At 40.3% G+C, this 17,855-nt stretch overlaps 1 protein-coding gene across 2 annotated transcripts; it reads left to right on the top strand.

Annotated features, from left to right (window-relative positions):
- Positions 1 to 783: 783 nt before the first annotated feature.
- Positions 784 to 6,108, top strand: ZBED5 (zinc finger BED-type containing 5). Of its 2 annotated transcripts, none has more exons than XM_027115383.1 (3): positions 784 to 995; positions 2,615 to 2,730; positions 3,777 to 6,108. In XM_027115383.1, exon 3 carries the CDS (start codon positions 3,950 to 3,952, stop codon positions 6,032 to 6,034), a length of 2,085 nt encoding a protein of 694 aa, XP_026971184.1. In that variant the 5' UTR covers positions 784 to 995; positions 2,615 to 2,730; positions 3,777 to 3,949; the 3' UTR covers positions 6,035 to 6,108. The 2 variants fall into 2 exon arrangements, with proteins under 2 accessions (XP_026971184.1, XP_026971183.1); XM_027115382.1 differs by having other exon boundaries at positions 3,809 to 6,108.
- The last annotated feature ends 11,747 nt before the right edge of the window (positions 6,109 to 17,855 follow it).

Here is a 17,855-nt window from a genome sequence, read left to right on the forward strand (position 1 = left end):
GGGCTTAAAACACCCGATGCTACAGCTAGCAAACTGAGTGTTCCAGAGCGCTGGACGTTCCTCCGAGGAGGGAGCCACCAGTGAGGGGTGCAAAAGGCACAGGAAGTGGCCTCTTTCCCGTTGACGCTGCGGAGACGCTGCTGTAACACGCGGCTCCCCGACCCCATGTGGGGTCACCCAAGAGCAGCGCCCCGGCAAGATCAGGCTCAGCTCCCAGCTCTGCGCACTAGGGGCCCCCGACACGCCTGCGTCGGGGAGGGGCGGGGAAGGGAGAGGGAGTTTTCTGCCCCGATTCCAGTGAGAAAACAAGGAAAAGAGGAGGCGGTTGCGCAATCTGGGCCTGGGGTGCGGCTCGGGGAACAAAGAGGGCGTGAAAGCACCAGCAGCCGAGACTCCGCGAATCCACTCAAATCTGCCGCCGGGGCAGAGCCCCAGTGCTTGTGGATACGCAGATTTCTCAAAGCCAGTCCAGCCCTACAGGATCACAAATGCTATCTCACAGCACCCAGGACTCTACACTGTAAACAAATGCCTGGGCTGCTCTGGCCCAGGGAAATTTGAAAACAATCGCTTCACGTCTGCCATTCAACTCAGCCTCCTCGAGCTCACGATTCCAGACTGCCAGGGGCAACAGCAGCTGGGCAACGCCTCAACCGAGCTTGGTCCTTTGCTTTGGTCCCACCCCACTGCTCAGCGCGGATTGGTGTCGGGGAGCAACTCCGGCGCTGATTGGGCGGCGGCGGAGTCGCTCAAGGAGACAGTAAGTTCGGGTGCCCCGGAGTGCTAAATTTATCTTCAGAGGAGCTACCGCGCCCGCCGCGAATTGGATCTCTATGGAGGTGGCATAGGCGATATCCCTGAGCTGAGAGCATCGCCCGGCCCCCCGAATCCTTCTTCCCTCTGTTTTGTTTTTCATTTCTCCCCTTCCTCCCTTCCCCCCTCTCCCCTCCAGTCCGCGACGACTGGCTCTTGACCCCGTTCAGGCCTCGGTGAAGGTGAGGACCAGAGCCGCCGCGGCGGCTGAGTGGTGCGCTCTGAAATGGCCGCTGCCGTGAGCTTCGTAAAATGGCGGCCGCAGGCTCAGCTGGGGACCGCGGCGCTGCTCCGCAGCCCAGCCGCAGCCGAGACCCTTCTCTCCATCACTGATGGAGATGAAGGAGAAAGATAGCGGCGGGTGCTGAGACGTTTTCCTGTGGTTGTTAGCTGAGGCGACCGCCCGGGGACGCGAGAGCAGTTCCGTAGGCGAGGGTGGACGCCCACAGGAAGCCAGCCCCCCAGCTGTGGTGGGCAGCGCGCTCCTGTGACAAGGAGCAGCCGAGGGATAGGTGGCCGGGCCGCCCATCGAGGTGACCGTTGAAAAAAGCACTTAGGTGCTGGACGGAGTGTCCGTGCCCACCTCCTGCCTCGGCTTATGAATGGACTGCACTCCTACCCAGCCCTCCTGCCCCACGGGTATTGTTCAGAGCAGGAACCGCCTTAGGGTGGGGGTTGAATGGAGGGTGCTACCTGTCACCTTAGCAGAAGAGACAAAAGATGAGGTTTCCCCCCGCCCCTTTTCAGGGAGTCGAATAGAAGCTTTAGGGAGTCCAGTCTCTTTGTCCTCGAGAGATTCGGGGAAGCACCTCTAAAAAGGTGGAACTGAGGCCCTCCGAACAAAGCGTTTTCACTCCGTCGTGTCCGTCTCTGGTAGCAGGGGAGAGGAATCCTAAATTTTGAGGTCACCCAGCGTTTCCATGAAGTTCTCGGCAGCTAAAGCGCATTCAGGACTGTGAAAGGACGGTCTACTCTTTCGCTCCCAGGAATGAAGATGTAGGGCTTTCTCCTGCTGCCAGTTTGAGACCCTCGACTTTCTGGCAGTTGTAACCCATTGTAATTCATTTCTCTCTGCACCATCCAACTCCTGGTAACAGATTTTTTAGTGCTTGAGAGATTAAGAGTATTCAGGGACACACAAGCAGTGACTAGGCACGTGGGCTCTGCAGTCGAACTTTCTGGGTTCCGTTCTGAGTTCTTCACAGATGTGTTAACTTAGCAGGTGACTTAGCCTCTCTGTATCTATTTGTTCATCCCTAAAGGGGGGGTTTTAATAATAGTCCCTGACTCTCACGTTTGTTTTGAGGATTAAGTGACCTAATCTAGGAAGGATTTAGCAGTTACTGGCACATAGTAAACAGTGATCACTCAATAAACATTAGTAAGTTAAGGAGCTTGGTTATTGAGACAAGAGTGGTTGTAACAAAAAAGCATAGTTCATGTAACCCTTCCATGTATAATTCCATTTTAGATTACTTTCAGTGCTTAGTTTTAGAGACACTAAGGTGTGGCTGTAGTTTTAAAAGTTAGGTTTCGCTTCTGAGAGTTTTTAATGTTTTTCTTTGAAGTCAGTGGATGGGGGAGCGTTACAAAATAATGAAATTACCAGGGTATTAAACAGGACGAAAATATTAACATTTTTACTATGTTAGGCATCTTCTGTTTCAGTCTAAGATCTGCATTGCAGTGAAGAATCATTTGCACTGCCTGGCTCTAAAATAAATTGTAAAGAATGGTCATCTTAGAGGTGTATAGTTCGTTCTCCTTTTGTAGTGTCTAATTTTATTTTTTCTCATTCTAGGCTTTTGGTTACTCCCCTTCCACCCTATCCCTTAATTTCATTTTTTTTGAAGCGTCTGCGTTTCAAGCTGCCAAGGTGGAGAGAGTGATTGCAGAAGGGAGTGCTCCTCATTTCAGGTATCTTACCCTCTAGCTGTTACTGAGAAAACCATTTTAATTCAGGATCTGATACGAGAATCCAAAGCTTACTCTGAGCCAAATCATAAAGTTTAACTCAAACTTTAAATCAAACTAGCTATATTTAGGTAGACACTAAATTTGAATGCCTTAACTTATAAGGCTGGTATTCATCAGAGGTCCTAAAATTTGCATTACTCTTCCATTTAATTATGCTTTTAAAAAACTATTATATGAGGAATAAACCTATTTAAATGAGAGTTTTCTTTAGGTCTTCGTTAAGCCTTCACCTAGAGTAATGGGATGGAGAGTAATCAGTAAAATATATGCATTATTTTGAATGAATCTTATTTTGGATAATATAAATATTTATGTAATTTAAGTCCAGAGAAATAGTAGCTAACTTTTGGTTTACAGTTTATTTTTCAATGTTAACACACAGTGTTTAGATACACCAGAATTCTGTGTCTTGCAAAACTTTGAACTGTTTGTGTTTTTGACATAGCTTATCAGAATAATTACTAGCCCTGAAAGGAGCCTTAAGATTTATGACGGTGTCAACAGTGAATGTATCTAATGGCAGTAGGCATCAGAAAGCTAGAAGAGATTCCAAGATACTGTATATCATGAAAGGGGATGATAAATTATGGCCCCACGCTGTCTGTTTTTATAAATAGAGATTTATTGGAACACAACTTGCCCACTCTTTAACGTTTTGTCTATGGCTGCTGCCATGCTACAACTACAAAGCTGAGTAGTTGGCAGCAGAGACCATACGGCCCATCAGGTAAAAAACATTTACCGTATGGCACTTTACAGGAGAAGTTTGCCAACCCTGCCATGGGACCTCAAGGTCTCTTCCTTAAAAATGCATTTATCAACTCATTATTTCTTAGTCCAATGGTTCCCATACTGTGTTTTATAGAAGATTAATGTTATCTTAAGTTAATAAGCGTTGTGAGAAAAAGATCAATGCTAACAGTAGTTTCTTCTTTTAGAATTTATTTTTAAATGTAAGTTTAAGACTACTAAACTCATTTCTATAGCTTTTATTTTTATGTGATAATCTACCTTTAAGAAAAGGTGTGCCATACCTGAGAGCACCAGGAAGTCGAATGAGAGATCACCTGATACACGAACGTGTGATGTTCCATCTGCGCGTTGATGCATAGGCAGCACTTACAAATTAACTGATGTGTTGCTATATATCATCTCTTTGATGGTTGCTCATCTTCTATGTATCCTGTCTTATAATTTCAACACATTTGTGATACTCAATGTTTATTCTAAATTAACCATGTTTTGTACCACAAATTCATTGCCTATGGATCTGTTGCTGAAACAAGGAAGTCTTAAACAAGAAGTAGAATCTTTTTGTTATCAAATTGTGTCTGAATCAAATGATCAAAAGGTTGGAATATTACAGAGTGAAGATGAGCAGTTGCAGCCTGCAGTTTCTAAAAATTCAGAAGGTGAGCTTTCCAGGGTCAAATTTATGTCCAATTCCAACAAAATAACAACATTTAGTAAGAAACCAAAAAGAAGAAAATATGATGAAAGTTATTTGTCTTTTGGATTTACTTACTTTGGAAATAGAGATGCACCTCATGCCCAGTGTGTATTATGTAAGAAAATTTTATCAAATAGCTCTTTGGCCCCTAGTAAGCTTCGAAGACATTTGGAAACTAAACATGCTGCATACAAAGACAAAGACATAAGCTTTTTCAAGCAACATCTTGATTCACCTGAAAATAATAAACCCCCAGCACCTAAAATTGTCAATACAGATAATGAAAGTGCTACAGAAGCATCATACAATGTAAGTTACCATATAGCCCTGAGTGGAGAGGCTCATACTATTGGAGAATTGCTTATCAAGCCTTGTGCAAAAGATGTGGTGATGCGGATGTTTGACGAACAGTATAGTAAAAAAATAGATGCAGTACAACTATCAAACAGTACTGTTGCACGTCGAATTAAGGATCTAGCTGCTGACATTGAAGAAGAGCTTGTTTGTAGACTGAAAATTTGTGATGGGTTTTCACTGCAACTAGATGAATCAGCTGATGTTTCAGGACTTGCTGTGCTGCTTGTGTTTGTTCGTTACAGGTTTAATAAGTCTATTGAGGAAGACCTACTCTTATGTGAGTCTTTGCAGAGTAATGCCACTGGTGAAGAAATTTTCAACTGCATTAACAGTTTTATGCAGAAACATGAAATTGAATGGGAAAAATGTGTTGATGTTTGTAGTGATGCTTCCAGGGCAATGGACGGGAAAATTGCTGAGGCTGTCACCTTGATAAAATATGTGGCTCCCGAAAGCTCCAGTAGTCACTGCCTGTTATATAGACATGCACTAGCAGTTAAAACAATGCCTGCATCTCTGAAAAATGTGCTAGATCAGGCCGTACAAATCATCAATTATATTAAAGCTCGACCACATCAATCCAGACTACTAAAAATTTTGTGTGAAGAAATGGGTGCCCAGCACACAGCCCTTCTTCTAAATACAGAGGTGAGGTGGCTTTCCCGAGGTAAAGTTCTTGTAAGACTTTTTGAGCTTCGTCGTGAACTATTGGTTTTCATGGATTCTGCTTTTCGACTGTCTGATTGTTTAACAAATTCATCTTGGCTGCTAAGACTTGCATATCTTGCAGATATTTTTACTAAATTAAATGAGGTTAATCTGTCAATGCAAGGAAAAAATGTGACAGTGTTCACAGTATTTGATAAAATGTCATCATTGTTAAGAAAATTGGAATTTTGGGCCTCATCTGTTGAAGAAGAAAACTTTGATTGTTTTCCTACACTCAGTGACTTTTTGACTGAAATTAATTCTACAGTTGATAAAGATATTTGCAGTGCCATAGTGCACCACCTAAGGGGTTTGCGCTCTACTCTGTTAAAATATTTTCCTGTAACAAATGACAATAATGCTTGGGTTAGAAATCCATTTACAGTAACTGTTAAACCAGCCTCATTAGTAGCACGGGACTACGAGAGCCTGATTGATTTAACATCTGATTCTCAAGTGAAACAAAATTTCAGTGAACTTTCACTAAATGATTTTTGGAGTAGCCTAATTCAAGAGTACCCAAGTGTTGCAAGGCGTGCAGTTCGTGTACTTCTTCCTTTTGCTACAATGCACCTGTGTGAGACAGGATTTTCATATTATGCTGCAACAAAAACGAAATACAGGAAAAGACTCGATGCTGCACCTCACATGCGGATCCGACTTAGCAACATTACACCTAATATTAAGCGGATATGTGACAAAAAGACACAAAAACACTGTTCTCATTAAAATTGGAGGGTTTTGCATGCCTCTTGATAACCAAATATAAGATGAAAATAAAAGATGATTTACTTCACTGATGATATCTTGGGGTTTTAAAAAAATGATTCAAATTTTTTATACCTCTTAGATTTTAAGAAAGGTAAAGAATCAAAAATTTAAACCTGTACTACTGTTGGTATTTCTTCTTCATGTAATTTCAAAGGGTTCCATGGTCATGACTGTGGGAAATATTGATTCACAAGGAAAAGTCCCAGTTTCCTAGCATGATGTATCTTTTTAGGAGCTAATCGCTACCAATGTTTCTAAGCATGCCACCCTGTAACCCTCCAATCACAGGGACCTTCTTGCCTAAACATATCACTGTATTATGCTTTCAGGTCTCAAAAAACCATTCCTTCTCCTTGCTTCCTGACAGACTCCTATTTGCTTTTCAACCCTTTGACTTAATTTATCTTCAGTACTTTCATTCTCTAAATCTTTCTATTTGGCCCTATTTTTTGTGTATGTCTCAGCTGTGAACTGCTTGGTGGTCTCATAATTTCCAGTGTTATTGGACTGAGCTGTTATATGATCTTATCCAGCTCTATGTCTCCATTATCTGGCAGAAGACCTTACTAAAGTAGATGCTAAATAAAGGAAAAAATGTTGGTGAAGGTGAACCAACGAAAAATGGAAGAGGGCATGGTAGCTTATATTTGTATGCTATCGTGTATAGAATGCTACTCTTTGTGGTTTGGGCTCAGTCATTCCATTACCTAGAATTTAGTGTGGCCATTAAGGAGAAGTTACTGGGGAATGTCAGAGCTTTGATTCGAGCTGAACTGGTGGGGAGGTGGAGGGAGTGTGAAGAATATTTTCAGATTTTCTTTGTTTCTCAATTTGTGTATAGATTATTGCCGATTCAATATACTATAGTCTAAATTAACAAGGCTTTACTGTACTTGAAGATGATTGGACTTGAAACCGCTATCAGTGTATTCTTAGAATACTATGAAAGATTTCCTTTTTTTTTTTTAAGATGTTGAGGGTAGGAGTTTATTAATTAATTAATTTTTGCTGTGTTGGGTCTTCGTTTCTGTGTGAGGGCTTTCTCTAGTTGTGGCAAGCGGGGGCCAGTCTTCATCGCGGCGCGTGGGCCTCTCACTATCGCGGCCTCTCTTGTTGCGGAGCACAGACTCCAGATGCGCAGGCTCAGTAGTTGTGGCTCACCAGCCCAGTTGCTCCGCGGCATGTGGGATCCTCCCAGACCAGGGCTCGAATCCGTGTCCCCTGCATTAGCAGGCAGATTCTCAACCACTGCGCCACCAGGGAAGCCCACTATGAAAGATTTCTCACTGACATTCCTGCCTCTAGTCTTCTCTTCCATGTCACATCACCCAACACAGTTCACCAACTCAGGGTTAAATGTTTTTTGTGTTATTTCTATAGTCAAGACCTACCATATAACTACTAGATAGCCATTATTTATTTAATCTCACTTATTCAAACCCACTCCCCATTTTGGGGAAGAGGAGAACCTCCCCTCCCTAAGGTAGAATGTGATAGAATGATTAAGCTTAGGTACCTGCTCCACTACTTAATTGGCTTTTTTTTTTTTCTTTTTTTGGCGATGCCGAGCAGCTTGTGGGATTTTAGTTCCCCGACGACCAGGTGTTGAACCCAGGCCCTCAGCAGTGAGTGCTCGGAGTCCTAACGACTGGACCACCAGGGAATTCCCTAACTAGCTCTTTAACTTTGGTCAATTTGAGCCTTTCTGAACCTATTATCTCATTTGTAAAATTGTAATTATGCCTTCTTTAAAGAGTTATTAAGATAAAATGACTATGTATATAAATCTAACAGTGGGTAATCAGGAATAGATAAGTGACTTACATTAGTTCCTTGCCATATCCAGCCATGTTCCAGTCAAACTTCACTCCACACTCACACTTCCAGTCTGAGTTTTTATTCTGTGTGGAGATCTAACAGGCTATATAGGACCTGACCTAATATGAGGCAGCAAGGTTAAGTATTTTTAGCCCAGGCTTTTTCTCCTTTGTCACATTAAGCACCTATGTACCTGTCAGTTACTCTGCTAGATGCTTGTGTGTTATCAGTAATCTTACAACAATCCTATGGGATTAGGTAATTTCTGAATTTGCCCAAGGTCACACAAGTAGCAGAACCTAGTTTAAAGTGGCCTTTTCTGACAGTACTTTTGCCTTCGTTGCATTTCAAACTTTTCTAAGAGCATCAAAAAATGACTTGGGAGTATAGCTAAAACTCCTTAATAAGATGTGGGCATTTCTTTGAAATCTGTGCTTTCTTGTCTAAATTCATCCAAAATAGCCATCTACTTCAAAGCATGACTGCTTGTTTTAGTATAAAAATATGTAACAGGGATTAAATTGCTATCAAGTAAAATTAATTCTCCAGAAAGATTCATGATACTCATACATGCAGTACTTTTTGTCAGCTGATCCCAGAATTAAAGGTACGCTATTTCGAGAAGTATGTACAATGCCATGATGTGTACATTTGGCTGGTGCCTCAAGTGTGGTAACCAGACTCCCTGTGTGATTGCTGAACCTGAGCCTCTGCTTAGGTCATCTGTCCAGGATGTAAGCCTCTTGAGATATAAGACCTCTCACTTTCTAGTCCTTTACCCCTAACCACCTTCTCTGAGAGGCTGCTTTTCTGCATTGAAACCCAAATCTATTGACTGAGACACTGCTAACTGCTACTAGACCTGTTTAATGCCGGCACTACCCAACTTGGTTCTTGATGTCAACTACTGACCTGTTCTGTAACCTATCAGGACTAACCTATGGGTACCATGTGCAGCTAGTGAGAACAGACTTTTGTACCTAAAGGTAGGTCTTGTACCTGCTGGATGATGGGCAAGTCTAGTTCCAGACAGCAACTTCTTTATTACTCTAACCCACTGTAGTTACCATGACTGAATCCCAAAAGAGGAGATTCTTTCCCTTTATGTTTAAACTCTACCTACCCTTCAGAATCAACCTTCCTTAAATAAAACCAAAGCAAAGTAAATCTTGAGCACGCAGATTCCCTTTATTTTGTACCTCCAAAAACCTTTGGTTACCATTCTGCCAGTACTCCCTAAGGCTCCAAATACTAGAGGCTCTATCTAGAAGTAGAGGGAAGGCTGACAAACACCGTCACACAAAAGAAAACTCTAAAGGAAGAAATGGGTGGCGTTCTACTTAATATTGCAAGAGATATTTGGGGGCTAAATAACATGGCAACCTCAAATGACAGCTCCCCTTCTTGCCTGCATGAAACAGTGAAGTTCCTGTAATGTATCCAATCCAAAAGGGCTCTCCCACTTTTTTTTTTTTTGCCTGTTTCTGAAATTAATTTAGTTGGCAACCCATTCTCCATGAATAAAAATACGAACCACAAATGTTTCTTGTATTAGTCAAGGCTCTCAATTGTAATTTATAGAAACCCAAATCAAACTTACTCAAGTCAGAAAGTTTTACTTATTGGTCAGTGTTTGCAGTAGCCTCAGGGATGATTGGATCTTTGTTTAGATGATATTATCAGGAATCTCTCTTTATCACTTTGGGGGTTTTTTGTTTTATTGAGGTATAGCCAATGTACAATATTTTATATACATTATCCCACTTTTAATCCCTATAATTCAAGTACAATTGATCCTTGAACAACACAGGTTTGAACTGCATGGGTCCACTTATACCCAGATTTTTTTCAGTAGTAAATTACACAGTGCTTACATGGCCCATGGTTAGGTAAATCCGCGGATAGGGAGGGGTGACTATAAGTTATACGCAGATTTTCAACTTCGCGGAAGGTTAGCACCCTTGACCCCCAATGTTGTTCAAGGGTCAAGTGTAATTGAAATTGCCTTGATTTTTTTTTGTCTTTTTAAAAAAATTTTATTGAAGTATAGTTGATTCACAGTGTTGTGTTAATTTGTGCTGTACAGCAAAGTGATTCCGTTATATATATTACTTTTCATATTTTCCATTATGGTTTGTCACCGGATATTGAATATAGTTCCATGTGCTATACAATAGGACCTTGTTGTTTATCCATCCTATATATAATAGTTTGCATCTGCTAATTCCAAACTCTCAATCCTTCCCTCCCCCACCCCACTTCCGCCTGTCTTGATTTCTTAATGAGGATTGTTTCCTATGTAAATCTTGCCCTAGTACCACACGTATATAAATACACAAATTGTAATCTCTTGTAGTTTAGACTTCTTTGGGATCATTCATAGATTTAGCAAATTTCTAGTAATACTGTAAGTGCTCAGTGAATTGAATTCCCTAACTTAAAAGGTAAGGTATTAAGGTGAAATATAATTCATACTATAACATTATGAAAATTAGCTTTAAAATTCTTGGCTTCAACTTAAACAGATAAGGCAGTAACTATTCTTTGTCTTTCAAAGACTTCAGAAGCAGCATTTTTTTTTTTTTTACTCTGTACAAGGTTTTCTTTTTTGTTTTTAATTGTAGGAAAATATACATTACACAAAATTTACCATTTTAACCACTTTTAAGTATACAATGGCATTAAGGACCATCACCATCATCCGTCCCCAGAACTTTTTCATCTTCCCATACTGAAACTGTCCCCATTAAACATTAACCCCCCATTCTCCTCCCCTAGTCCCTGGCACTCATTATTTGCATTTTCTGTCTCTGAATTTGGCTACTCTAGGGACCTCATAGTGGAATCATACAGTATTTATCCTTTTCAGTCTGGCTTATTTCACACAGCTATAAATAGGTTCATCTATGTTGTAGCATGTGCCAGAATTTCCTCTTTCTAAGGCTGAATAGTTTTCGTGTGTGTGTGTGTGTGTGTGTGTGTGTGTATATGTGTATATACACGTTTTGTTTATCCAGTCATCCATCAATGGACACTTGGGTTATATCTGTCTTTGGCTACTGTGAATAATACTGCTGTGAACATGTATCACAGTCACAAATATCTTTTTGACTGCCCAAAGCAGCATTTATTAATAAGCCCCCTGTTTCCTTAAAAATGCAATTTTACTCTCCAAAATATAATTCACCTACAACTCTTGAAAGAATCCAACAGCTATGTAAATCTAGGTGCCTCTGGAGCTTATGCAAGTTATTTACTTTGATTTGTTAAAGTTGGTAATAACTGCACTGTAAATTAGTTACAATGGAAAGACTTCTGAAGCAGCTATCAAGAGACTTGTGTTCTTCAACTAATTAATTGCCTTAGATAAGTTCATCCTTCTTTCTTGGCCTTAGTTTCTTCGCTTACCAAATGAAAGGGGTTGAACTAGAATGAGCTCTAACGTTCTTGTCAAATAAGTTAAAAATTTTAACCTAAGTAAAGATTAGGGTGATGATAAGATGTGCTCAGTTTTTTGAAATATGTGGATTTTTCCCTTGGAAGCCAAGCCTTTTTTTTTTTTCTTTGTTGAAATATAGTTGATTTACAATGTTGTATCAATTTTTGCTGTATAGCAAAATGACTCAGTTATACATATATATACATTCTTTTCCAAATTCTTTTCTATTATGGTTTATCACAGGATCTTGACTATAGTTCCTTGTGCTAGGCAGTAGGACATGGTTAAGACAAGCTTTTTTTTTTTTGGCTGTGCCTCGTGGCTTGCAGGATCTTAGTTCCCCAACCAGGGATCGAACCTGTGCCCCCTGTGATGGAAGCACAGAGTCCTAACCACAGGACCGCCAGGGAATTCCCATAAGTCAAGCTTTTTACATTAGTCTTGTACCATAATGTTTTCCAACAACCAAATGATAAAATTTATAAATTGCCCCATCGTGGATACTTACTGGATGAAAGGAATGAAGTGCTTTTTTGGAAGGGAAATGTACATTGGAAAAACTAAAATATGTTTGTTTATGACTGTGTTGGAATCTAGTATAGTTGAAGGCATAACTCAAGCGTCAGGCAGGTTACAGTGGAAATTATTGACTAATCCCCAGCATCTGTTTTCCTCTCCCAAGTTGTACCCTGATTTTCTTTCAGGTATGCACTTTTCCCCTACATAATCCATATACTTAAGTAAAAGCTGATCTGTCTCCAGCTTCAGGAGTGGACTTGTTTTGTCTAAGATAGTTTTTTGACCCCAATTCACATAGCAAACAGGTTTTACAATATAATCTAGGTGTGGGCATGTGTGAGCACCAGAGTTTCATAGAACAGTACTAATCCTTTGTATGTGCAATGTAATCCCAAATATATTTAATTTTTTTAATGATGAAAACTCAAAGATTAATTGTATGACCCATTCTTAGGTCCTGATCCACTGTTTGAAAAGCACCAGTGAGTGTAATGCCATTGCCCTTACAAAAATTGTTCAAGGAACCTGGCTGTAAGCCTGTTAAGGCATAGTATTGCTCTGGCCACAGTAACTGGCCCAGGAATAGCATGTGACCCAATACAGGCAAGTGAAAAGCAAGAGCAGTATTACAGGGGCTTTGACAAAAGTTGCTTCCTCACTCTTAATGAAGAGATAAATATCCTGTGTACTTGGGAGGCCTGGAATTGCTGCAACTCTTTAGCTACCAGCATGGGGATAAAGCCAATACATAGGGGCGGGCACAACCAAAAAATTAGAAATTAAACCAGAGCCCTGACTGAACCAAACTTGATCACATTCCTGCCTTTAATTTTTTGTCGCCCAGGCCAATAAAACTATTGTTTAAGACCCTTTACTTTGGATTTTCTATTACCATAGACAAAATCATCTTAACTAATATAGTGGTCTAAAGGGAAAGCAATATAAAACTAGAATTTACTGGTAAACTTAGCTGCAATGATGAGTCCCAGCCCAAACTGAAATAGTCTGATCTCTGGTTATTCTGCCATCTACCATAGTGCTATCACTCAAAACTCTGCCACTGGTAATATTTTATAGACCAGAAACTAAATCAGCACATGTATTGACATTATTAGATATCAAAAATGCCATTTCTCTTCGTGGGACAACTTGGTAATAAATGGATTTTACGTATTAGTTTAGGCTGGCCTAGTTATGAATCGGGTGTGTAATTCAAATTAGAAATTAACCTTGAAAACAAATCTATTCATTTTTCCTTTAACTTGTCAAAGACCCTGATAAATGTGATGGGATTTTTAAAAATTTTTTATGTTTAATAAGTCATATGCTTTGTAGGGGAAATGATCAGCCAGAAATAATTTGAGTGGTCCTCTATCTTCAAAGCTGTTTTCTGTCAAAATTGTAAACAAGTTCCCTACAAGATTGTTTTAACTTCTCAGAAGAGTTATGTGTTGACAAGGCAAAATCTGTTACATCGCAGTTCACAAGGCTTTCTTGACAAATACCTTTGAGCAAAATAAACCCTTCCCCAAACAAGCTGGGACTTCAGGTGTAAGGTGATGATCTAAATGCCTACATTTGACTCTTACCTTCCTAAAAGTCCACAGACATGCTGAAAGAAATATCAAAGTTAGACTGAATCCACAGCAACACTAAGAAAAGGGAGTAAAGGTGTCATTACTCTCAAGAATTTACATTCTAGTGGGAAAGACAAACTATTGAGCACTATTAAGTAAATAGGTTAATGAAGGAGAATGTTAACTGAGTTAATCTGAGATAGTCTCTTTGAGAAAGTGACATTTCAGCCAAAACCTGAGTGATAAGAGGGAGCCAGTCAGTTGAAGATTGGGGAAAGAATACTCCAGATGGAGAGAAGGCAAGTGCAAACACCCGTATACAGAAAGAGCTTGGTGTGTTTGAGGAATAGGAAGATTAAACATCTGGAGTAATGCACACATGTCACTGTGCGTGTGGTAAAAATTGTCAAAGAGGTAGGAAGAAACCAAATTATTTAGAGTATTAGAGGCCAATATAAGGAGTTTGGATTTTATTTCAAGTACAATGGGAAGGCATTGTGGTCCTCACAGGGGAGAAGGGGGTGGAGATTAGGATACCATCTCCAAGGGGTATTTGTAAATGTGTGAGGGCATTGAGGACTATACCTGGGGTATTTTAAATCCATTAGTACATGATATCCACCCTTTCTTTTGAAGAGCTCAGAGTTTGGATGACACTGGGACCTTCATATACTTCTGAGAAGACCCAGAACCTTAGAGACCCCACTTTGGAAAATGTACATGTTAATTGAAAGAGTCTCCATCTCCACTCTTAAAAGGAGGGAACATATATTGGGCCTTTTTTTATCCCATAAAGCACCATGCTATACTCCTTATGGCACTGTTTTGTGGCACAAACTTGACAACTATCTAAATTTGAGGGCATGCAAAATATAATGGTGATTATCTTTTGATTATTTTTTCTTATAAGGAAATATAGTGCATTAATCAAAGACTTATGATGTATAAAAATACCCAGATTTGGCTTTCATTATGTTTTTAGTGAATGAAGGGATGAATGTTGAGTCTCCAAGCCTTATCTAGTAACTCTTCAAGTTGGCTGCTAAATCATGTCCTTGTTGGTGTCGTAACTCTTTCCTATCCTTCCCCTGTCCCTCAAGGAAGAGGATCCCAGAATTCTTAGAGGGTAGAGAAGCAAAAGAGACTCACTCATCCTTAGGATTTCACTGTTGGAACTATTTGTTAACTTAATTTTTAATGATTTCAAGACTTCATATAAAGTAGCCCCTACCTCTCTTCCCAAAATAATGTAAAGAGAACTCTGGTCTGAATGGTACAGCATTGGGGTTGGCCTGGGATGACAGAGTAAGATTTTAGTCCAGGGCTTTTCTCCATGCTACTAAAACAATATTTTAAAAGTCACTCTGGATATCCATTTCTAGAGCACTTTGTGGGTCTTAGGCGGTTAATTCTGAGGTAGGTTATATAACCGTGTTACAGCTATGGAAGAATTAAGTGCCTAACACGAAGTACTTTGGGTTTAGAGAGGGGTTTTAAAATGCAAAATGTTATTTTTACTATTCTACATGTATAAATGAAAAGTAAAGTAAAAAGTCATGGTACATTGTATTGTCAATCATCAAGTACTTCTGGAGTCTTTAAAAGGCTCCCAGATACACTCAGAAACATTCATACACCATTTTCTTTCTCAACGAAGCACCTATTTCAAGAGGCAGCAGTGAGAATCGCTCTAGAATGCATCCACTTTAACAGCAACTCACTTTTCACGTAGCCCTCCCAGCTTTTAAATATACATATGGTCGATCAAAGCACCATGAATCAACCAGACAGCTGTCATCAGGAACTAAGCCAATATAACATCCCTTTTCAGGAAGGCTTTGGAAACAGTTTTCTTTCTGACAGTCAAACTGTGTACTTGTTCTAGAAAACAAGCTACTCTCAAGGCTTCAGTGTCCAGTCAGATACAATGAAGAGCTATAGTCTGTTATGGGCTTGAAGTTCTGAGTCTTAATGATTTCACAATATATTGACTACCAATTAGGATAGTCTCAGTGTTCCTGCAAACATCAGATAAGTCCGTCACTCCTTAAATTGTGCAACACCAATAAACTGTACCTATTCTATTTTTGCTTAATTTTGTATTCAAGGAAAAAAGCAGACTTTCATCAACTAAACTTTAGGCCAAAACATGAGAAATGAATAGAGCTTATGAAACAAAGCCCTGAAGTTCAAGACACAAACTTATGAAAATCAGTGAAGAATTGTTTGGTGTAGGTATGGAGGATTTATCTAGTACTTAGCCAATCAAATACTGAAACACACAACCATGCCTCTGCTTTGTATTACATCACTGCTAGTGAAATTTACTCAAATCAGGACAAAGTTGATGATAAAGGAAACGTTGCATTTCCAAGTCATAAAATATTGAAAACACACTACTCCAAAATAAACATAGGAAAGATTTAAATAATGAAACATTTTAATTTTCATTTCCAATTGCATAAAGCGGAATGTAAACTCCATGGGGGCAGAGACCTTGACTTTCTTATCTACCTCTGTATTTTCAGGACCTAGAATAATGTCTGACACCTAAGAGTTGTTCGTTAAGTGTTAGATGTCGAGATGGTAATGATGGGGAAAGGCTAGGTTTGAATCTCAGCTCTGACACGTTCTAGTTGTAGAACCTTAGACAAGTCACTTAAATTCTCTTGAAGCTCAGTTTCTTCCTCTGTAAAAGAGGAATAATATTTTAGTCTCTGTTTTTCTAATATGTGTTTTTTACAACACCACCAAGCAGTTTTCCAATTCTCAGCAGACACTGACTGAGGAGTCCTACAATTTAATTCAATTCTGACACTGTTTACCTGGAGATAGTGTCAGATCCTACAGGTTAAGAGCTCAGTCCAACAAGAGTCCCCACCAACCCTCCTTCAGACACCAATAGCAGGTACAGGTTAAATTGGAGGTTCCCATGACCCCCTCTTCCTGTTCAATTTACTAGAGTGGCTGACAGAACTCAGAGAAACATTTACTCAAATTTACTGGTTTGTTATAAAAGTCTATAACTCAGGAACAGCCAAATGGAAGAGATGCATAGGGTAAGTAAGGTATATAGAGGAGGGAGTGCGGAGTTTCCAAGCTCACCCTCGCACGCTCTCCCCCTAGCAGGCCACTCTCCCCACGTGCCCACGTGCTCACCAACCCAGAAGCTCAACTCCTGTGGTTCAAGAGTTTCTATAGAGCTTAATCTGTAGCCCTCCCCGACCTTACCCTTCCCAGATGTCAGTGGGTGGGTGTGAAAGTTCCAACCCTCCAATCACTTAGTCTTTCTGGTGACCAGCCCCATCCCGTGGTTATCTAGGAGCCCCACCCTAAGTCACCTCATTAGCATAAACTCAAGAGTGCTCAAAAGAGACTCCTACTGAAAGACAAAAGGTGCTCCTATCACTCAGGAAACTCCGAGTTTTCTTTGGATGGCTCTGTGCCAGAAACCCAGGACTAAGACCACATACATTTCTTATTACACCACAGTTTTACTTATATCCCTGCTCTGAGAGTCAAATAAGATATGTATCAAAAGTCATTGTAAAACTATAGCATTATTAAAAACCATTATACTAATGCTATAACCAACAATGCTATAACAAAACATTGCCTGGTAGAGATCCTTACATCTGGCATTTTGTGTGTGTGTGTGTGTGTATACACACACACACACACACACACACGATGCCAGGTGTTTTTAATTCATTTTTTTAATTATATCTCTGTGAGGTATGACATCAGTATTATCTGTTGAATAACAATGTATTGGCTGTAAAAAACATGTATTTCCTTACAGTTTCTGTAGGTCAGGAATCCAGGCGCAGTTTAGCTCCAGACTCTGCTTCAGTGTCTCCCACGGCTGCAATGAAGGTATTGGCCAGGGCTACAGTCATTTCAAGGCTCCACTGGGGAAGGAGCCACTTCCAAGCTCACTCCTGTTGCCAAGATTCAGTTTTTCACAGGCTGCTGGACTGAGTGGGAGGCTGCCCTCAGCTCCATGACACGTGGACCTCTCTATAGTGCTGCTTACAACATGCCAGCTGGCATCATCGAAGTGAGCAAATGAGAGAGTGCCAGTAACGCAGCAGTCACAGACTTTTATAACCTATTTTGCAAGTGTTATTCCATCACTTTTCTTGTGTTCTGTTCATTAAAGCAAGTCACTAGTGAACCAGGATGCAGGCTTTCACCAGCCACCGAATCTGCTGGCACCTTGATCTTGGACTTCCCAGCCTCCAGAACTGTGAGAAATAAATTTCTGTTGATTATTAAAAATAAATAAATAAATAAAATTTTTAAAATGCAAGTTACTAGATCCAGCCCATATTCAAGAGGAGAGAATATTACACAAAGGCATGAATACCAGGAGGGAAAGATCACCTTGAGCCATTTTAGAAGGCTGCCTTCTACAGGCTCAGAG

This window comes from Aethalodelphis obliquidens, unplaced genomic scaffold (assembly GCF_003676395.1).
Source record: "Aethalodelphis obliquidens isolate GAN/ISIS:26980383/991018 unplaced genomic scaffold, ASM367639v1 scaffold14, whole genome shotgun sequence".
In the NCBI taxonomy this organism is placed as follows: Eukaryota; Metazoa; Chordata; class Mammalia; order Artiodactyla; family Delphinidae; genus Aethalodelphis; species Aethalodelphis obliquidens.